Here is a 22,651-nt window from a genome sequence, read left to right on the forward strand (position 1 = left end):
AAGTTTCTGCACAGCCAAGGAAACAGTCAGAAAAACTAAGAGGCAGCCCACGGAATGGGAGAATATATTTGCAAATGACACTACAGATAAAGGACTGGTATCCAAGATCTACAAAGAACTTCTCAAACTCAATACACGAGAAACAAATAAACAAATCAAAAAATGGGCAGAAGATATGAACAGACACTTTTCCAATGAAGACATACAAATGGCTAACAGACACATGAAAAAATGTTCAAAATCATTAGCCATCAAGGAAATTCAAATCAAAACCACACTGAGATACCACCTTACGCCAGTTAGAATGGCAAAAATAGACAAGGCAAGAAACAACAATTGTTGGAGAGGATGTGGAGAAAGGGGATCCCTCCTACATTGTTGGTGGGAATGCAAGTTGGTACAGCCACTCTGGAAAACAGTGTGGAGGTCCCTTAAAAAGTTAAAAATTGAGCTACCCTATGATCCAGCCATTGCATTACTGGGTATTTACCCCAAAGATACAGACGTAGTGAAGAGAAGGGCCATATGCACCCCAATGTTCATAGCAGCAATGTCCACAATAGCTAAATTGTGGAAGGAGCCGAGATGCCCTTCAACAGATGACTGGATTAAGAAGTTGTGGTCCATATATACAATGGAATATTACTCAGCTATCAGAAAGAACGAGTTCTCAACATTTGCTACAACATGGACAGCACTGGAGGAGATAATGCTAAGTGAAATAAGTCAAGCAGAGAAAGAGAACTATCATATGATTTCTCTCATCTATGGAACATAAGAACTAGGATGATCGGTAGGGGAAGAAAGGGATAAAGAAAGGGGGGGTAATCAGAAGGGGGAATGAAACATGAGAGACTATGGACTATGAGAAACAAACTGAGGACTTCAGAGGGGAGGGGGGTGGAGGAATGGGATAGACCGGTGATGGGTAGTAAGGAGGGCACGTATTGCATGGTGCACTGGGTGTTATACACAACTAATGAATCATCGAGCCTTACATCGGAAACCAGGGATGTACTGTATGGTGACTAACATAATATAATAAAAAATCATTAAAAAAAAAAAAGAAATATAAGTATCTTTTATTATAAATATGTATGGTACTTAGGAAAATAAAAATAAAAAATAAAAATGTCTGAATAAACTGATATATTTAAGAAAAAATCTTTTTAAAAATTTGCTTAGTTTCTGATGTAATAATCATTCATTTAACCCCAAACTACAGTCCAGGAGGGTAAGCCTGCAAATAATTTGTTCAGACATACAGGCATACCTAAGAGATATTGTGGGTTCAGTTCCAAACCACCATAATAAAGCAGATATCTCAATAAAGTGAGTCAAATAAGTTTTTTGGCTTCCCAGTGAATATAAATCATGTTTACACTATACTGTAGTCTACTAAACATGCAATAGCATTACGTCTAAAAAAAAAACATTGTACACACCTTAGTTAAAAATCCTTTATTACTGGGGCGCCTGGGTGGCACAGCGGTTAAGCATTTGCTTTCGGCTCAGGGCGTGATTCCGGCGTTCTGGGATCGAGCCCCACATCAGGCTCCTCTGCTATGAGCCTGCTTCTTCCTCTCCCACTCCCCCTGCTTGTGTTCCCTCTCTCGCTGGCTGTCTCTATCCTGTCGAATAAATAAATAAAATCTTTAAAAAAAAAACCCTTTATTACTAAAAATGCTAACCATCATCTGAGCTTTCAGTGAGTTATAATCACTGATTACAGATCACCAAGACAAATAATTAAGTTTGAAAGATCATAAAAATTACCAAAATGTGACAGAGACACAAAGTGAGCAAACGCAGTTGGAAAAATGGTGCCGACAGACTTGCTCTACGCGGGGTTTCCACACCCCTTCAGTGTGTAAAAACGCAGTATCTGTGAAGTGCGGTAAAGCGAAGCACAGTAAGAAAGCCATGCTTGTGTGGGGTGTCCCGGTCATTTCATCTTACTGTTCCAGTCCACCAGTCTGCTATTCCTTTACCTCTCTCATTTGGGGATTCGTATTTCCTTACATGCCCTACTTTTTCTTGATTGAATCCTCATTTAGGTGGTACACATTCTTCATTCGCTTCTTGAGAAACGATGTATGGAGTGTGTATTTTCTGAGACCTTTTAGGTTTGAAAATAACTTTATTCTAGCCTCATAACTGATTAATAGGTTGGCTTCTGTAGAATTCTATGTTAGAATTCATTTTCCCTCAGAATTTTGAAGCACTGCTCTATTATCCTTTTGTTTCCAGAGTTGCTGCTGAGAAGTCCAAAATGTTTACCTCTGTGTGCATCATATGAAACCGGTTTTATTTTCTTGCTATAAACTCTTACAATCTACTCTTCGTCTCTCTACTTGCTATCTTTGTAGAGCGGAGCAAGGGAAGAAGGAGATACACAGACCAAGTCCAGAAATCTGTATGGGGCCCCCTTAACAAGGTCCCCAAGAGCCCCAAGTGATTAGCACTGACACACCGCACTATCATCCCACTGACCACGCAGCCCTACAGCAAGCGCTGTAAGAAACCGAGTGCGGCTACCAGGAACAACATGTGCTAACAGTGAGGTAAAAAAGTAATTACGACAATGAGAGAAGATAACACAACTGTGCACGTGTATGTGCCAGGTAGGGTTAGCTGCTTCGTATGTATTAATCCACTGAATTAGTATAAACAAGACAACCTCAAGAGGTACGTATTATCTCTATTTTTATAGGTCACATAGTTTATTTTGGCAGAGGCAGAATTCTCTTAAGTCTAACCAGTGTATCTCCAAAGTCTATGGTCTTAACTATGATGTTATACTACCATGTAGTAGTAGTTTCTTGTTGTTATATTGCTTTTAAATACCTTTTCTTGATGAAATAAAAAGTTGGCAAACCTATGCTGATTATCTCAATTAAAAAACTTATTGGTTACATCTAAAAACCTGGAGATCACCAGTTTGTGGGGCCAGTAGAGAGCAAAAAATTTGAGAAGATAACTGATGAAGCATGGTCTTGGAGGTATGAGCTCTAGAACACAGGATGCAGAAGACTTGGAGAGCAGGGCAGACGCTAATTATAGGAAGAATTACAGCCACGTTTAGAGATGCTGGTGAGGAGAGCTTATCTGTCAACTAAAATGCAGGGTCATCAAAGCTCAAAAGAAGCCTGGCAGTGACAATCAGAAGGCTTAATAAATAAGTAATATAAAATAGTGAAGATTTAAAGGAATAAAAAAGTAAATAAGTAAATAAAAAGTAAATAAATAAAGTAAATAAATCTAGGAATGGACAGACTAGAAAAAGAGATGGTTTCAACACTAAATATCCTGATAAAGTCAAAGAATAAGTTTGGTAGGAGTAAGGGAATGGAAGACGTATGAACAGATATACAAGGTTGTAGTCAGAAGGTAGTATTTCTGGGGGCGCCTGGGTGCCTCAGTCGTTAAACGTCTGCCTTCGGCTCAGGGCGTGATCCCGGCGTTATGGGATCGAGCCCCACATCAGGCTCTTCCGCTATGAGCCTGCTTCTTTCTCTCCCACTCCCCCTGCTTGTGTTCCCTCTCTCACTGGCTGTCTCTCTCTCTGTCAAATAAATAAAATAAAATCCTTATTTAAAAAAAAAAAAAAAAGGTAGTATTTCTGAATTTAAGATCTCAAAGCCAGAGTAAAGGCTTATTCATTGATGAGGATGATGATACTGATGATAGGAACCATTCATTAAGCACATGAAAACAATTAATTATATCTAGTCATAACAACCATTAACGTCAGCATATGACAGAGGAGAAACTGAGGCCCTAACAAATTTTCAATAAAACTCTTAAGTTTTTTCAATAGATCTTAACAAGATAACTCTAAAATTCATACAGAGTTATCTATAACTGGCATTTCCAAGATAATTTTGAAGAAAATATGTAGATATTAATTGTTGTTAATATCCTTCTGGGTATTAACACTATAAAGCTGTAGCAATTTTAATAATGTGGTAATGTCACGGAAGTCAAACAAACTGACAGAAAAGAATAAACTATCCACAGAGGTGTGGAAATCTGATTTGAGATCAGTGACATAAAAGAAGTTAAAACTATTCAATAAATGCTTCTAGAACAATTGTACCTATATAAATAAAACAAAATTAGATCTATACCTCATGCACAAAAATACCTTGATTAAAATCCTAAATATGATGAATAAGAATTTTAAACTTTTAGTAAAAAGACAGATAAAAATCTTTGTTATTTTGAGGTAGGAAAGGATATCTTAAACAAAATCTCCAGAGTGCAAAATATAATTGAAAAGATAAAAAATCTGACATTAAAACTACATTTCAGTATAAGAAAAGACACCATAAACCAAAGTCAAAAGAAAAGGCTTAGAATGGAAGAAGACAGGCAACCAAAATAACCAACAAGGTATTATTTTCCAGAAAACACAAATCAATGGAATAGATGAGCAAAGCATCAGCAAAATGGGTAAAGATGCACGGAGATGTCCAGGAGGCATTTGGGATTTGCAGTACAAGAGAAATCTGGGCTGGAAATAGAGATCTGGGCTACATGGACTTATTGATCACATTTGAATTCATGGGACTAGACGAGCTTATAGAAGGAAGCCTGTAAAGAAATTAGAGACTTGGGTCGAGCTAGGACACAAAGTAGGCAGAGGATTACTGATCCTCATTCAAATTCTTAACACCAAATAATGATTCCTTAGCTTTATTCACACACCTTGGCCTTTTCTAACCATAAAATATCTTTATGTCTTTTAAAGATGGTGTCTAAATATAAGAAATAAACACTAATAAAACCATGTTTTGTTGGATACCACAACAGAAAGTGGTTAGATAAGCCTATCACTTCTGTGTAGAATATTATTTTCAGCCCCTCTGTTTCATGTACTGCCAAGAAGGCAGGGTTGTGGAAATGAAATGCAAATTTAAAAATATGAATGAAACATTTAAATTTTAAAGTAAAAGAAATCTAAGAAAATATTCCCTATAATACACAGTAAGGATTTTATTGATGGGGTTAGGAACTAACAAATTTTATACATTAATGTAGTTCGTGTAATGCAACTTCTCTAAATTTTAAGAAAGAAAAGAAAAGATATGTGGATAAGACTTCCACTCACTACATTTCTTCTACTTGGAAATAGCAAACCAGCTATCCACATAAACTGCTCAGGAAAGCCATTCACAAAAGAACTACATACTGGGACGCCTGGGTGGCTCAGTCGTTAAGAGTCTGCCTTCCGCTCAGATCATGATCTTGGGGGTAATGATCCCGGGGTCCTGGGATGGAGCTGCACATCGGGCTCCCTGCTCAGCATGAAGCCTGTGTCTCCCTCTCCCACTCCCCCTGCTTGTGGTCCCTTTCTTGCTGTCTCTGTCAAATAAATAAATAAAATCTTAAAAAAAAAAAAAAAAAGAACTACATACTGTATAATTCCTTTTATATGAAGTCCAAGAACATGCAAAGCAAGACCGAATAGTAGTGGTGGTGTTGGTGGCAGGGGGACATGGCTGGAAAGGGCACAAAGAAGCTCTCCGGGTGTTGGATATATATATATCTATATATCTATATATCTATATTTACCTGTGCAGTGGTCACATCAAATTGTACCTCTGGCACTTGAACATTTTATTATGATGTATCTCTTAACTGAAGTATTTATTTTTTAATTCCTTTACAGAGAAACCTTAGAAGCCTGAAGAATCTCACTCAACACAGCTTATTTTGCCCTTGTCAAGACTACAAAGCCTTTCTAACTAAGAAACAAGTATTTAGGGACTATCTCCAAGCCTTTCTTCCCCTGATTTGCTTCACTCCCAACCCACCCCTAGGTCAATCATCTCCCCAAGGGTACTTCCGCGTCTGATCAACAGAGATTAAAGATAACCCCTAAAAGAACAATCCAGAGGACAAGGATATCTTAGAATATCATATTCATAATAAACAAGCTTCAGGGTCCTATTTTCACCAAACCAAAAGTAAGCTCCCAAAAGGAAACTGAAAAGAAATCCTAATGTAAACAACCTTTTGATCATCACTTTGTATATAACCTTCTACATTGCTCTGGTCCATGAACCTGTATCTAAACATTTTCTTCGAATTCCCATTGTAATTTTATTTTGAACAGGGTAAAATGATTTTTAAAAAATGGGTTTATCTAGACTTCAACTAACTCTTACTGACGGTTATTACTATTTTTTTTTAGTGAAAACCCATCACATATAGAGTCCAGAGAACAAAAAGTTACTTTAAAAAAAATGTTTTCCCTTTCTGACTTTAAAATGAAAATACCAGGGGAAAAATAAGGAGGAAAACGTATTTATTACAACTGGCAGTTATATCAAGTCACACAAAATGAAAGATTGCACCATGAGCAGCTCGTTGGTATTGTGTATTACTGGTCAGGTGGATCTCAGAACGGTAAGGAGGCGCCCGTACTGAGACAGCACACCACATACACAACATGAAATCAGCAAGTGCGTTACTTCGGATGTTTCACTTCAGTAAAAATAGGAAGCAAAGTCATGGAAACGTCAAGGAAAGCGCGGTATGGAAGTAAGGCTGTCTCCTTCAATTTTTAAAAAGATACTAATACACATAATTAAATTTAAAGATATTCACGGATACTTTAGCTTGTAGCAGAAATCCTGCAACATAAAAGTCACTTGAAAGGTTTATATTCTTTTACCACTTTCCTAGTTTTGGTTAGCTGAAAAAAAAAAAGATCTGCAGAAAGAACTGAAAGTATCTAAAGAAGGACTACCACGGGTCCCGTCTAAGGAGCAAAACCCCTCGGGGTTGCACCGAACTGCTAGCTTTCAGCAGTTCGTCGTTCGGGTATTTTAACTGTTTTAACACCTGGCTTGTAGGGGTGAGGGAACGGAGTCAGGCGCCGCGGGGCAGCCAAGGAGGGTGCTCTCGGGGAGTATGCGGTCCTAAGGCCAGGGCACCCGGCGATTCCGCGCAGAAGGGCCCGGACGAGAGGCCGAAGGAAACGGCGACGCCCGGAGAGACTCACTTGGAAAGGCGCGCTCCGGTTACAGAGCACTCTCGCGTGCTTTATCTCATCAGGCGCAGCACCCCGTCTCGTGGCCTCCGGCGTCTACAGACGCAAACGGCCCAACGGGACAGCAGCCCCCTTCGGCACCGAGACCCCGCCGAGGCCCTCGCTCACTCCCGCACTCCCGCCGCTCCGCACCTCGCGGCCGCGCGCATCCCCTCGGCGTCCGCGGGGCGCGCACGTCACTCGCCCGCTGCCAATCGGCGCCCAGCGGGTCAACCTCTCCGCCGAGGGCCCCCGGCACCGCCCTCTGCTGCCCGCCGCGGGACCCAGGCCGCGACGCCCGCGGGCCGCTTCCGCTCTCGGCGCAGGCGCGACAGCTCGGCCGGAGAGCGGCGCGGACTGGAGGGAGCGGACGGTGCCGGTGAGGATGGTGCTGGAGAGCGTGGCCCGCATCGTGAAGGTGCAGCTCCCGGCGTATCTGAAGCGGCTCCCAGTCCCCGAGAGCATCGCCGGGTTCGCCCGGCTCACAGGTAATCCCCGCCTTCAGCCAGTCCCCGTCTTTGCAAGTTTCCCCAGGTGGGAGTGGGGGGGGGGGGGTGGTCGAAACCTCCCGGGGCCAAGGGGCGGAGCGGGGCGGGGCTTGGCGAGTGGCGCCTTACCCCGTGACCGTGTGCGCAGAGGGCGGGGGCGCGGACCGGCGCAGCCGCTCTGGAGCGCGAGTGATGCCGGCGCTCGTCCTTGTCCTCGTGGCTCTTCTGCGTCCTTTCGTGATAGGAGACCAGGTTTTTGCAGAGAAAGTGCAAATTGGGTAGCGGGCCCGTATCTTCCATCTCTCATTGCTCACTGCAGTGTGCTTGTTTATGTTAAAGTAAGATCAGTCATCGTTATCTAGGGCGCCGTGAATCAGGCTTTCCCAGCACTCAGCGGGGCTTAACCACCGTGTGTGAGTGTGTGGCGCGGGGAGGGGGGGGCGGGGAGAAACACAGCTGTACACGCAATACGTATACGGCAGTTTACTCGGTAACAACGTTGGAGAATAACCTCACTCCCATAGGGAAGACTTGAACTCCCCCGGGGGTATTTGAGGTCAACTCCGTTACTAAGGGCCTGGAGGTTGTAAAGGTAACTTGAGGAAAGTAAGTTAGCCAGAAGGTATTCAAAAGCTTGTGAGATGGACCAAATGTTACATAATGAAATTTAATGAATATATGTAACATTGTTTTTAAGATCGTTTCTTTACCGAAAAAACAAAAACCCACAATTCAGGATTTCACAGCTAAAGGGCGAAAATTTCCATAATGCAGTCGACACTTGGAAGATTTTGTTGAGTTTTGGGTGTAAGAGTGTAAGTGGGGTATTTGTAAACCAGACTGAGACTGATTAGGATGGTGGGGGTGGGGAACCATATTGATTCGGCAAACTTTGAACTCAGATTCTGAATGTCAGGTAATGAAACATGAATTAAGATAATTTTGAGATAAATAGTGCTGTTTAGCCTGGAGCAGTCTGGAGTTCTATGGTAGCTGACATGAAACATAGCATTTGGAAGGCTTACTGGTGGAAGAAGAATGAGATTTATTCTGTATAGACGAAAAGATAGAACTAGGACCAAATTAGTGAAAATTATTTGTAGATGGGTTTCAGCCCCAACACATAGAAGGCTTCTGTTTGGTTGCTTTTTGTTTTTTTAAGAGACTACTATCCCTAGAAAAGGGATAGTATTAAAAAAAAAAAAAAAGGCAGAGTTAGGTAGTAGGCAGATTAACTAGATGACATTCCAAATCTAGAGATTCTTTGAATTATGGCTTGGTAGGAGGCATGTAATTGAATAGAAAGCATGGTAACTGAATAACATTAAAAGAAACATCTAAACAGCGTAAAAGTAACAAAATGAAAAAATGTTTCAAGTCATGTATTTATAAACACCAAAGTCTTTTGATCCTATTATTCTGATAGATTTTCTGCAGTTATATAAAATTTTGACTTTTTTTCCCCTTTATCATTGCTTTTACTTTAGTACTTTACATATTTTAATATATTCCTCATCTTTTTCTAACAACTGTATAATCCTATTTTAGATTAACATCACAGTAGGCCTAACCATTCCCCTGCAGTTGGAAATTTGGAATGTTTGTGCGTATATATATTTTATTCATAATGTTCTGGTAAGTAGCCCTAGACCAATTATTAGGGTTTTTTTTTTCTCCTTTGAATTGTACCCTTAAATGTATTCACCAGAATGGCAATACCAGGTCAGAAGAATATGATTGTTTTGTGACATTATTTCCCAGTTGCCAACTTTTATTAATAATTTGCCCAAATTAACTGCCAAGTTTTTAACAGGAAAGAAAGAAGCCCCTTACTCCCACCCCAGTTCGTGTAAATGAATTATGTGTGTTCATTCCAGTGGTGTGTGGTTTTATATTAGTTTCAATTTTCTGTAAATAGAGTGTAGTTGGAATGGATAGAAAGTATGTAATTTGATTGAGTAGCTACATTTTAGAAGCATGTTTTTTTCTTTTCTTAAAGATCTCCACTGTCAACAAATATTTAATTCCTATTAAAGGCATTAAGGAAACTCAGCTTAAACCTTTTCTCCCTTAAATCAATAATATATAGTAACTTCCTCTTCAGAGCTGCTAAATATTTAAAGTGAGGACTGATTCTCAGAAATAGTGACAACTCTGATAAATATTTTTAAAACATGTATTTAAGTTCCATTACAATGTATCTATAGTTCTCATTGTGTTGCTTATTTGTTAGGAAACATGTTTGTAATAACTGCTTTATGAAAAAACTGAGATCTCTTTCATACTGGACAATGACAACTTAGCAGTTGAAGAATTTGTTCTGGAGTACTTTGGAAGAGAGCTCCCGCTGACCAGTCTCCTTCAGAGTACACTGTAATAGCCAATTACATTCATCTGTCTTGACTGAGCTATTTTTAGAATCTATACTTAGGCTTTTGTTGAAACAACCTGGAAGATCACTTTTCAGCAAATGTTTAAAATGTCTAGGAGACCAAAAGTGTTTTCATTTTCTATCTGTGAAAATTAGAACAGAGTTACAGCTTACATTATTATTGCCTGTTTTTTCTTCCCTATTTATGTCTAGCGGGTTTTTTTGAAGCAGTTGGCTCTCTCATGATGACTCTGCATTCTTAGTAAACACTTGGAGATCCTTAATCACCATACAGTATTTACAGACAGCCCTTATCTATCAGAAACAACATATCTGTTTTTGTTTAGGTCACATGTGTAACAGTGAGTCTTTTAAGATAAATTTGTATGATTCTGCCTTTTGGAAGTATAGTCTATTCTGATACTCTGACCTTTAAAAAAAGCTTTCCCTGTTATATAAACTTTTAAAATAGAACAACAAAATCTTCCAATTCAAAAGTCAGAAACAGTTTACTTCTCAACTTAAAAGCTTGCTGTGAAACTTTGAATATAGTAGCTCTTCCCTCCTTGACCCTTTTTGCTTCTTTGAAACATAACGGTTTTGTTCCTAAAGATAAAGCAGTGAATCCCAAGAAAGTCGGTATTTTTTTCGGAGTAACACAAACATGTCAGAGCTCACAGCTTTAAAGGCATTAGCTCTGTGTATCCAGAAAGGGCCAATTTTGAATGAAGAATTAATTTAGAAGTGGAAAAGTGTTGAAAACCTATATCCATAAGAAGACTTCTACAGGCATGTTTATAGCAGCCTTATTTATAATAGCCCCAAACTGGAAGCAACCAAAATATCTACCAACACGAGAGGGGATAAGCAAATTATAGTATATTCAGAGTGAAATATTGGTTAGCAATAAAAGGGAATGAATTACTGATCCACTGGATGGATCTCAAAAACTTTATGTTGAGTGAAAGAGCTTTGGTTGTAGATATCAGTGGTGCGAGGATAGACTAGAAAGGGACAGGACAATCCTTTCTTGGGTGATGCGGTATTTTGCATGTTTTTACATTTTCAGTGGAGGCTACCAGGGTATTTTTAATTGTCACAGCTCAGAGCTAAACACTTAAGATCTGTTTATTTTATTGTGTGTAAAATGTACCACAATTTTTTTTTAAGGACATGGAACTAAAGGTGAGTTTTCTCAGTAGGAATATGTAAGAAATTACTAAGTTCAAACTAGAAAGTTGCATTTATTGATATGTAAATAATAGAGATAATTTCTGAAAGATCAAAGAATTTTCTCTTAGACGGTTTTTGAGAATTTGGGAAAATAGTTACATAGTTCCTATAAGTTATAAAAGTTTTTTCCTCCTCCTAGTTAGACCAACTATATTTAAGTCAGTGTAATTAAAGAATTAAAGATTACACTAGCCTTTGTGGAGAACAATTTCAGTCTCATTAAAACATTTTCTGCCATCTAACTACTTTGCAGTACAAAATTTCTCAAGTCATCAGGTATTTATTGAGTAGTTCGTCCAGGAAATGTTCTAGACACCAAAACACTGTTCCATTCATAATAATGAATGGAAAAAAGGTTTTCAAAGTGATCATTAATTTCATTTTATTGGCCTTTGGTCCTGAACAGTCTGTATTAGATTTTAAGTGGTAATAGTAAAACTATCCCTTGAAAATATTTTACTTTCCTCTTTTTACAATTCAGAAATAGAAATCATTTCTTTGTCTTACCTGACAAGAAAATACGTTATTAAATTATCAGCAACCATGTTCCAAACACTATTTTAATAGTATCAGTAAATGCCACCTTTTGAGAAGGCAAAAGTCTGTCCTAATTTCTTAGAATGTAATTCCTCATTGAAATCCATGTGTCTATGTGTGCTTTTACAGATGCTTTTATTGTAGTATTGGTTTATATATTTTGATCAGGAGTGATAGGTAGCCTGTCTTTATAAAAGTTTGAATCTGCCCTGTCTTAAACCGAATTCTGTTTCTCTGAGGAGATACTTTCTTTTAACAGTGTCTAAACTTTCAAAAAAATTTGTTAAAATTGCTTGTTACTCAGGTTGCTTTGAAATGTTCTTTTCTGTGTAGATTTTGTTTCTCTAATGGTACTGGTTCTTTCACTCTACCTTCTTAGTCTGTTGTTTATCTTAGTAGTGGGAAGTAGAATATTACAATACGCATTTAGAGCCCTGCTTGGTATTTTAGTACTAGTGTGATCCGATTTTTTTTTTTTTTAACTTAGGAACAGGTGTTTAAAAAAAACTGGAAACAGGAAAACTTCACTGGTGGAGGAAGAAGGTCTTCCTGAAGTGAAAAATTTGAAATAAAGGGAAAAATTTAAGGAAGTTTAAGCCTTTTACATTCAAATGAGTAAAAGCAAAATGTTGCCTGAGGACCTTTTTAGTGGATTGAATGTTGAGGTCAGCCAGTTCCATGTACTTGACTTAATTATAGCCAAAAATACCTACACCCCACCCTCTCCAGCCCTTGATCTGTCACACTGTTATCTTCTACTCCTGGCTTGTCTACTTCATTGTTTTTCATAGACGCACGGTCTTGCCCTAAATGAAACAGAGCTCTCCCGAGGAGGTCACTTCCCCTGCCTGTAGCTATCTCAGTGCTGTCTTTATCTTTCCTTGTCTTTCTGGGATGAGGGGACGGAGAGAGTTGGCATCTTTTAGGCTCTGCAGAGCAATTTCCACACTGGACTGTTTCACTGTCAAATCCCTAATGTTTTGCTGCTAACTATTGACCTTTAGTCTCCCCCTTATATTCTTTAAGGTTGTTAACACCTTGTGTTTTCCCCTTTCTTTTGCAATGCTACACTGGTCTTTTCCTGCTTAAAATTGCTCTTTTTATGTTCTGTTCTGTTTTGTTTTGTTTTTAAATTAGAGACTAGTATCTCCATCCATCCAGGTAGTGAAACCAGAAGTCTGGGAATCATGAAGGAGCCTCTCTTCCTCCATATTTGATCACTCACCCGATCCTACTGATTTTACTTCCTGAGTTAGTGGTTGTTAAGTTTCAAGGCAAGTGAAGATTGATCACAGACATATTCTATGTTCCCAATGAAAGCATTGGACTATCTCCTCAAAAAATGTGTGCACGCATACAATGATCAGGCAGTTTTAGGGGATCCATTTGTCCACTTTAATGGCCACTGCCTTAATTTAAGTTTGCATGATTTTTTTTCAGGATTATTTCAGTAGATTTCTAACAGATTGTCTTGTCCTCACACTACCCGCCCTCTCTGCTCTTAACTCTGTCTCTCTACCAGTCCATTTACCGTCTGATACCATTATTCCATCTGATTTCATAAATGAATAGCTTTCCATTTACATTAATATTCAGATATATCAATGTTCCCTTTTATGTACAGAGTAGATTATTACCTGCCTGTTGATTTTTTTTTTTTTTTAAGATTTTATTTATTCATTTGACACAGAATGAGAGAGAAAGCACAAGCAGGGGGAGGTGCAGTCAGAGGGAGATGGAAAGGGAGAAGCAGGCTCCCCGTAGGGCAGGGAGCCTGACATGAGGCTTGATCCCAGGACCTGGGATCATGACCTAAGCCGAAGGAAGACGCTTAACCGACTGAGCCACCCACGCTCCCCTCCTTTTGATTTTTATGATCTGGCACCTCATCACCTGTATAGTCCCCCTCCTATTTCATCATCTTCCAGCAGTATTTTGGCACTTACTTTTCATGCACCTCATATCTCTGTGCCTTTGCCTCTGCTCTTTCTTCTGTGTGAAATGTAGCCCCTCCTCCTCTAAGCCTGTGGACTCCTATACTCTTACTCATCTTTCAGAAACCTGGTTAGGTGCCAGATCCTCTCTGTAAAGTCTGCTCATCCCTGCAGAGTTAATCATGTCTTCTGTATTGCTTATTTATAATTGCACATACTATATAGCACTGTAATCCTTTTTGTAGGTCTGTATCCCATACTAGATGAAAAGCTTCTTTGGGGTAGGGATTGTGTCTTGTAATTTTTGTATCTTCACCTGTCATATCACTTAATCTGTCTGTGAGGTTTTATATTTCTTGAGGGTGCTTAATGTTTTTTTCTTAAATATCTTAAATAGAATTTTATCTTTTAACTTAAACTGTTACTATTCATAAACCTTGAACAAAGGCAAACAAGTGCATACCTAATGGGAGTTACCTTAAATACCAGTTTAATGGAGTACAGACTCAATTCAGTTAAAAGTCATTGAAGTCTTGGCTTATGTTAGAGGGTAGGAGTGAGTGAGGAGACCGATATTTCCGTAACTATAGTTTTAGGACAGAGTGCATTAGTAGCTTTCTTTTGCATAGTGCCTGGTAGTTTTTACAGAGGGATTTCCAACTTCATTCATTCATTCCTCCCAACGGTTCTTTGAAGTTGGAAGTTTCTTTACATGTACTCTTCCTTGTGCCTTGAAAGTTTTTTACTTGTTTTTGAGCCCCCAGCTTTTCCTTTAGGTCTTCGCTTGAAGACCTTTTTTCCCTTCCTGTCTCCCTTACCTAAAGTTGAAGTCAGCCTACTGCTTTGCCTGTAGGATAGTCTCTTTCTTTCTTATATCATCCTGTTTGTTTCCTTCATAGCTCTTATTATAGTCTAAAATTGTCTTGCTTACTTATTTGTTTGTTTGTGGTTATCTCCCCCTCTAAAATGTGTACCCTATGAGAGCAGGGACCTTTTTCATCAGCCTGGATCCCCAGCACCTAATGCAATATTTGGGATGTGGTGCGTACTTGCATTATTGAACAAATGAATGAATGATGTTGTTCCGTTTTATAGACAAAAGAAACCTGATTCCGAGTATATGAAAATCTGGATTTATACAACAGATAAACTGAATTCGTTATGTATTGAAATCCTGCTCTTGTGCCAGGCACCGTACTGAGCACTGGATACATAGAGACAAATAAGAAAGCTGCTACCCTTGTATTAGCACATTGTCTCCAAGTCATGGGTACTTTATTATATAGTAAAAAACTAAAAAGGAATTATTTAAGAATAGCAAAGAGATCAGATTTCTTAATCCAGTAATATCTAGTAAGTACTTAAATTGGTGAGAGAACTCAGAAAGAGAGGATTGTACAAGAGCAGACTTTTTAAAGTGATGGAAATAACCTGTATTTTGCTTTAGGTGGTGTTTATAGGTCTATATAGTTGTAAAAATCCATCAAATTTAACACTTAAAGCTCAACAGGCTACACTATAAATTATGACTCAATATAAAATCAAATAAATTGAAACAAGCATTATTTAGGCACTGAGGATACAGTGGTGACCTAGACAAATAAGGTGTGTGCTTTTGTAGATCTTACATTCTGATTGGGGGAGACGATGATGGATGTAGCCATTAAAATGCATGTTTCCAAATGATGCTAAGAAATTGGGAAATTTTCCTGATATAAAGTGAAAAAAGTAAATATGGACTGTATATACAACATGGTCTCAGTTTTAGTTTTTAAGTATTTAAAACATATATTTACAGAGCAAAAAAATTGTGAAATGTTATCAACTCTTGACCAATAGGATTAAAAGTTATTTTTTATACTTTTCTAAATTTTGTAAAATAAATGCTTTTTTTGATAATCCTGAACAATAAAAATAAAAAATAAAATGTACAAAATATACATTATACTCAACAATTAGGAGGTAATAGTTTTCCCCTCAGAATATCTAAAATATCTGCAGTAGCTCAACATATATCAAGCAGGTTCATAGGAAATAGCTATTGTTAAATTTTTTTTAATTTCTTGTTTGATTTTTCTGTATTTCATATTTGCTAAAAAATCAACCTTAATAAATATATTTAAATTGATTTAATTAAGCTGCATAGGCTGTATTATTTTTCTTTATAAAACTTTTCTATAGTTAAATTGAAGTTTATCAAAACTTCAAAAACTTACTTCAAAAAGTAGATTGCACTCAGACTGTTGTATTAATTATTACTTTGTTGTAGGAGATAATAGTACTTTTTATTACCATATTACCACAGAGTAATGTTTTACTGAGGAGTTAAGAGAACAACATATTTTGAAGTAGATTTTTAAAAGTATTGATGCCTTTTATTCTCTGACATTTGTGGACTAGGACAGGAAATGCTAAACTTAGGAATCTAAGTCAAGGTTTTCATCTTTAAATTCCTATTTATTTACTTTTTGACTTTGATTTAACCTCGCATGACTTTTTAATTTTGCAATATACAGAATAATACCTAAAGTTACTCTACATTTAATAGACATTTACTGAATAGCTACTACTTCAGCATATTTTCCTGGGTGTTGGGGTCGATAGTAATGTCAGACATTCATTTTCAAGACCTAGAAGATAAGTGTAAATAAATAATTACAGTACTATGTGGTGAGTGAGAAGGGGACTGACATTTATGCTCTGCATTCAATCATTTAAGTCATTCATAAGACACCTGTGAGGTATCTACTTTGTGCCAGGGAGAGTGGTAGGGACATATGAGTCAGCTTTATAAGCAGATGACAGTGGTGTGATAAAAGAAACATGAAGAAAAAGGGCTTGGAAGTACAGGAGGAAGTGATTGATTTTGCTTTGTGAAATCAAGGAAGACTTTTGGAGAAGGTGGTATTTGACCCTAATCTTAAGGGGTCTACACAAATTTGTCCAGTAGACTAGAAGTAGAAAGACAGAAGGAGTTCCTTATGCAAAGAACACAGGAGGGCAGCTACTAGGTAATAGGTTTGGGTGGCTTCAAGTATGTGAGAGATGGGAGCTGAAGCTGTCAAAGCAGCCATGCCAAGCTGTAGAGCTTTTACTTTATTAAATCAATGATCTCTAGCAGTGCCATCCGAAAAACATGATGGAAATGTTCTCTGGGCTGTCAGCTATAGTAGCCGCTAGTACCATGTCATGGTTGATCTGGTGATACAGAACTAGTTTGTCTTAGAAACTGAATTTTGAATTTTACTTAATTTAAATTTAAAGTTAATAGCTGTATGTGTGTATTAATCATGTTTTTTATTTTCTATATTTATGACGCTTTGACATCTTGGGGGCCAAGAAGAACCTACACCTTCCCAGGAGTAGCTAATTCCTAGAGAGTAACCACCTGCCTGTGACCACACTTTTCATATGCAAACCACCTTTATCTCCTTTATCTCACTCTCACAGACAACGCCAGTATTTCTCCTGCGCTAATCACCCAGGGCTAAGTACTAGACAACTAGGGACTGACTACCCCAGTAGCCCAGAGCCCACAGAAATTATTCCTCCACCTTTTCCAGGAAACCACAGTAAAGATTTGTGCCGGTGCTTTCCTTTTGGCTTCCTCCTGACCAAACCTGGTACTTCCATATGTGGCCCTGTGTGGCGCGGCGTACCCCCTCTTGGGAATTACAAACAATAAACTTTTCTTTCAAGGCAATTGTCTCCTTGTCTGTCATCTTACCATACCTGGTTAAAATAAAATCCCAGGTACAAATCAAAGCAGTGTGGCTAGTGGCTACCCTCTTCAACAACAACTGATCTATAGATGGACCCCTTCTCCCCAGAAACAGTTCTTTTCATTTCCAGAACTTTAATTCATTCAGAGAATCTATATGGGGTGTCTCCACTTTGGTTATGAGAGTAGAACAGCCAACATAACAAGCAAGGTTCTTTTCCTTACAGAGCTTCATTCTGGCGACTAAAAGATTATATCCCCGAAGATTTCACCTATATACTGTTAGCTATAGAAATGTTACTTCAGCAAGTTGAGTTCGCAATATTTTTTCAAAGGAGTTGCTACCAGTCTCCATAATCTATTAATAAAAGTTATTTTATTACATATCTTCCCTGTGCTAGGCACTGTTACAGCTTCTATACATAAAATGTATAAATAGGTCGTCTCACTTAGAGCTCATAACAAACCTTTGGCATGGTGTTGTATCAAAAGTAGTTTCATTTTGGAAGAATTTGTATTAAGCCAGTCTTTTCTTTTAATACTTGAATAGTAAGAACAATTATGTCTGGGAGTAGTTTTACCAAAAGAAGAACAGATAAAATTTAAATGTATTGGATTTGATTCATGGTGACTGACAACAGGTTTTGGATTTATTGTCCCGTGCTAAACCTTATTAAACTGTAGTTTACCCACCTGAAAAATGGGAATAATAATGATACCTACCAAATACAGCTGTTTAACACAGCTTAACAGAGCTAAATAAGATAATATATTTGTACTCTTAGAATAGTCTGTTAACATTCATTAGCATGCCTTGGCACATAATCTTTAGTTTTTCTCTTTTTCTTGACTAAGTTATTTCTACATAGTGCTTAACAAGATACCAGGTGAGCACTCAGTGAAGATTGTCAAAGGATAACATTTTAAGAACAGAAAGGATTCTCTGCAGAGGCTTGGCACTAAGCAACATTTGATGAACGCATGCTGAAATGTTTATCTTGGTTTCCTTATGTGTTTGTCTTCATAGACATAGTGACCATTTTATTTATTCACTTATATTCCCTAAACCCCCCCAAGACAGTACTTTGTAGTCCCGAAGGCATTTAATGAACACTTAGGGAATAAGATGTATCTAATAATGAGAACATTCAGTGTATGATAATTTTAGTTCTTTAAAATAGTAGTTTTTAGACAACATTTCTTAAGTAATCACTATGTCTTCCCAAAAATGTAAGCATTGAAGACATGTTCTGTCTGAAATCCTAAATCAAGAGTAAAATATTCATTTTTGGGTATTCTGTTGTATGATTTTAGACATGGAGGAAATGTTTTCTAAACCTATAAAATATATCACTTTTGTTTGTAATTATGGTGATCATTACTCCTGAAAAACAACCAAAGATAAACGCAAATATACTTAGTGTGAGGATAATGAAATAGGATATTTGACACAGGATCTATTTTTCAAAGTTTTGTGTTCCACTTTTACAGATAAAACAAGGTGGTCTCAGGTAGAGGTGGCTTGATTCTGCTATTTATATGTAGTGTTAGAGATAAGTTCGTTTGGAGATGCACATGAGAAGTAAAGGACAGGTAAAGGGTAAGCTCACGGACGCCCGCGCTGTTGGAGCTCTGTTAACGAGAGGGCCGCACGCTGTTAAATCTGTGCATGTTCAGTTTCAGAATGGCTTCGGTTACTGCCTTTCCTCGGTGTACTTGCTCTCCTTGGCTACCTTGCAATTCGTCCATTCCTCCCGAAGAAAAAACAACAGAAGGATAGCTTGATTAATCTTAAAATACAAAAGGAGAATCCCAAAGTGGTGAATGAAATAAACATTGAAGATCTGTGTCTCACTAAAGCAGCTTACTGTAGGTGTTGGCGTTCTAAGACGGTAAGACGTGCGCTCACACATACTCCAAAACCGTGCAGTTCAAGTTGCTCTGCTTCTGAAATCATCAGTTTCGAGGTTCTGGGAGATGAACGATTTTTCCACAGGGCTCAGTACTGAGCATCTATATTCCTAAATTAAAGTTTGCGTTTTATGATGGATATTGCCTTACATTAGAAAAGTGATGGCCTCAAGGAAGGATAGAAATCTGATGCTTCAAAGCTGATGTCTGCCACTGATAGTTTGACTTTGGTTGGGCAGGTTACTTAATCTTTAGTCTCTGATGTTCACGATTTTTTTTTCCTGATAATATGTCAACATCATAGACATTTTTTAGGACTTAGTGAGATGCTGTATGTACAGTACCTTATATAGAGATGAGCTAATAAATGGCACCTATAATTAAGGATGACTTTTGATGTGGAAATAATGAGTATGGAGTGATAAGTATTATAAGTAGCTGGTGAGATTTGTTTTCTTCTAGTCTATGATCATAGGTTATTTGAAGTTTTAAGTACAGTAGTGTTCATCGCAACATTTTTTGTAATAGCAAGGTTTTGGAAATAATCTAGGTATCTGATAATGGGAATGATTAAAGTATGGTATAATACAAATTATGGGATATTAGGAAGCTATTACAAATCATGTTTTTAAAGACTATTTTAATGACATGAGAGCGTGATGTAATTAATAGGAAAAGCATAGTACAGTATGATCCCAGTTTTGTTTTCTAAAAAAGGAATACACGTAGTAAATGCAGAGGAAAAAGTATATCAAAATCTTGGTATTGTAACTTAGTGAATTTTTTAAGATGCATTTTTAAATTTTTTTCAAAAATTTTATAGTGTGTATGAGTTTTATAATTAGAAAACATGAAATAATGTATTTTGAATTTAAATTGCAATTGACCCTTGAACAACATGGAGGTTGGGGCAACCACCCCCTGCAGAGTCAAATCTGGGTATAATTTTTGACTCCCCCAAAACTTAATAGCCTACTGTTGACTAGAAACCCTACTGATGACATAAACAGTCAGTTAACACATACTTTGTATGTTAGATGTATTAGTACTTTAATCTTACAATGAAGCAAGCTAGAGAAAAAATGTTAGAAAACCATAAGGAAGAAAAAATTCATTTACAGTACTGTACTGTGTATATTGAAAAAAAAATCCATGGTTAAGGGGAGCCACACAGTTCACACCTGTGTTGTTCAAGGGTCAACTGTACATTCTTTTCAAATTTAAATAAATGAAGAGGTGAGCTCTAATTTGGAGTTCCACAGAGAACAAGAGCTTATTCTGATCCCTCTTTAAACGTGTTTGATTGACTCTTGGAATAATTCAAAGCTTTTTATTTAAAAATCTATATCAAGTAAAATATTATTTAAAATTGTTAGATTTGCTGTGATAGTGGAAAGTAGTTTGGTTAGATGTAGAATACACATTACTCAGGAAAGCTGATGATTTTTTTTCACAGTTATATACTTTATAAGAGTATTTCACAAATATTCCTACTTATTAAATCATTTTTAAAGTAACATTTGTAATTCTTTTTCCTTTCTAGTTTCCTGCCTGTGATGGTTCACATAATAAACACAATGAATTGACAGGAGATAATGTGGGTCCACTAATACTGAAGAAGAAAGAAGTATAATAGTAATGAATTAGGATTGAATTTAGTTGTGTGCTGTAAAATCTTATAACAATATTTTTTCATTCTTTGTGTATAGAAGATCTTTATGGTGGTCTTAATTATTGCTACTGGTTGAGTATTTCTGCCAATTTATTTTCTTGCTACACTATTGTTTATATTTGATACTTTGGATATTCAAACAATCATTTGTATAGAAATTAAATTGTACAACCCTTTCCTTCTTACTTCAAAGACTTAGTGTATCTTCCTAAGTAAAACCAACACTCTTGGTTTTAACTGACTGATAAAATTCTGTTTTTGGCAGTGGGTCCAAAGCTCTTCCTTTGAATATCAATATTTTCTATTGAATCTACACTTAAAGTTTTTTCCCTGCATACAATATTAAATATATTCTTTTTCAGTCCCCTTCTGTTTTGATCGTTTGAAGTGATTTTTCCTCTTGGCCTTCCGCACTTCGTTCTTTTCAGATCAGTAAGAAAAATATTGCTCTCAAGAATTACTGGAGTTTTTAAAGAGATAAATGCTTTGCTTTATAAAGACTGTGTCTAGTAAGTGTGACTGTCCCAATTTCAGAAAAGACATGAACTGGATATAGAAAGTTCCAAAAAGGAACAGTTATTTACATTATAAAAAATTCATTTACTTTACAAAAGGCTTGTTTGTGTTTGTTTATGTGTGTGTTTTATAAAAGAATCTTTGAACTGTGACTCAGTGACAGGGTGGGATGGGGTGGCAAGGGTACTTATACTAAACTCCAGAGCTGCTGCAATTTGAAGGCTAATTAGAAATAAACATAAAATATATCTGAATTCATATTAAAATGATAAATCAGTGTTCAAAATTGTATACATTTTTCTCTTTATAACAGTGTAAGCCAATAAAACATAAAATACAAAAATGTTGCAAAATAAACTTACTGGAGAATCTTTAAAACTTTTGTAAATTTTTAGCCCAAGTCTATTTAGTTTTATTGTATATTATTGTTCTTATATTAATAGCTATCCTTAAGTCTGTCTGTTAAAGGTACAATCCTGTCAGTTTACTGTGTCTTTTTTATATGAAAAGAAGGTACGGGAGGCAGACATATTTAATTCTCCCAATAATAATTGAAGCTAATAGCAAGTGTACGTACGAGACCCTGCACTAAGTCCAGTACCTACATTTGTAATTTATTACATGTAATGTCAATAGGTTCTATTGTGTGATCTTTGATCTTGACTCTTGTGACCAACAGCAGGAATTTTAAAGTTAGAGTTAGAAATGTAGTTGCGATTTTGAGAAGTTTTACAAGTTGTATGTACAAACTAGTTAATCTTTCCTCACGTGCGAAGAGGGAGAAATATTACCACCACTGTCACTACGGCTCTGGGTGTTCTTTCTTACAACCTTCCCTTCAATGCTCTTAAGAGGCTTCACAGTCGGATGAAGCAATTATTTTTCCATTGTTGATCACAAGACTTTGGGGAAGATCTTCCTTACCAAAAGTTTGAATATCCATGGTCTGTGGTCATGAAATGCTTTTCTTTAAAATTATTTACTGCAGCACAACAACATATATATTCTAGTGGTTCCCATATTTAAATTTCACAAGAGAAGGTAAAATTTCCTAAAAATATGGAGACTAAAATGAAATTATCAACTTTAAATTTTGTCAACTAAACATATAAAGAATTGAAAACTAATTATCTCATAAAAGATAACTTCAATACCCCAAAAGTATAAGGGCTATACTCTCAGAATCGTTTTTGTTCCCCACATTTTCAATTTTTAAAATATGTTAAAGA

The 22,651-nt window shown here is 37.1% G+C and overlaps 1 protein-coding gene across 1 annotated transcript; it reads left to right on the forward strand.

Annotated features, from left to right (window-relative positions):
- The first annotated feature begins 3,102 nt into the window (after positions 1 to 3,102).
- Positions 3,103 to 21,800, forward strand: CISD2 (CDGSH iron sulfur domain 2). Its single transcript, XM_026509637.4, has 3 exons — positions 3,103 to 7,527; positions 19,001 to 19,215; positions 20,778 to 21,800. The coding sequence occupies exons 1-3, from the start codon at positions 7,425 to 7,427 to the stop codon at positions 20,865 to 20,867; spliced, it is 408 nt and encodes a 135-aa protein (XP_026365422.1). The 5' UTR covers positions 3,103 to 7,424; the 3' UTR covers positions 20,868 to 21,800.
- The last annotated feature ends 851 nt before the right edge of the window (positions 21,801 to 22,651 follow it).

This window comes from Ursus arctos, unplaced genomic scaffold (assembly GCF_023065955.2).
Source record: "Ursus arctos isolate Adak ecotype North America unplaced genomic scaffold, UrsArc2.0 scaffold_9, whole genome shotgun sequence".
Classification (NCBI taxonomy): Eukaryota; Metazoa; Chordata; class Mammalia; order Carnivora; family Ursidae; genus Ursus; species Ursus arctos.

Excerpts from the sequence above, each read along its gene's own strand:
- CISD2 (XM_026509637.4), top strand. The coding sequence starts at position 7,425 with ATGGTGCTGGAGAGCGTGGCCCGCATCGTGAAGGTGCAGCTCCCGGCG. Across the intron at positions 7,528-19,000 it reads CGGGTTCGCCCGGCTCACAG|TTTCAGAATGGCTTCGGTTA; the intron begins GTAATCCCCGCC and ends GTGCATGTTCAG. Across the intron at positions 19,216-20,777 it reads GGTGTTGGCGTTCTAAGACG|TTTCCTGCCTGTGATGGTTC; the intron begins GTAAGACGTGCG and ends TTTCCTTTCTAG.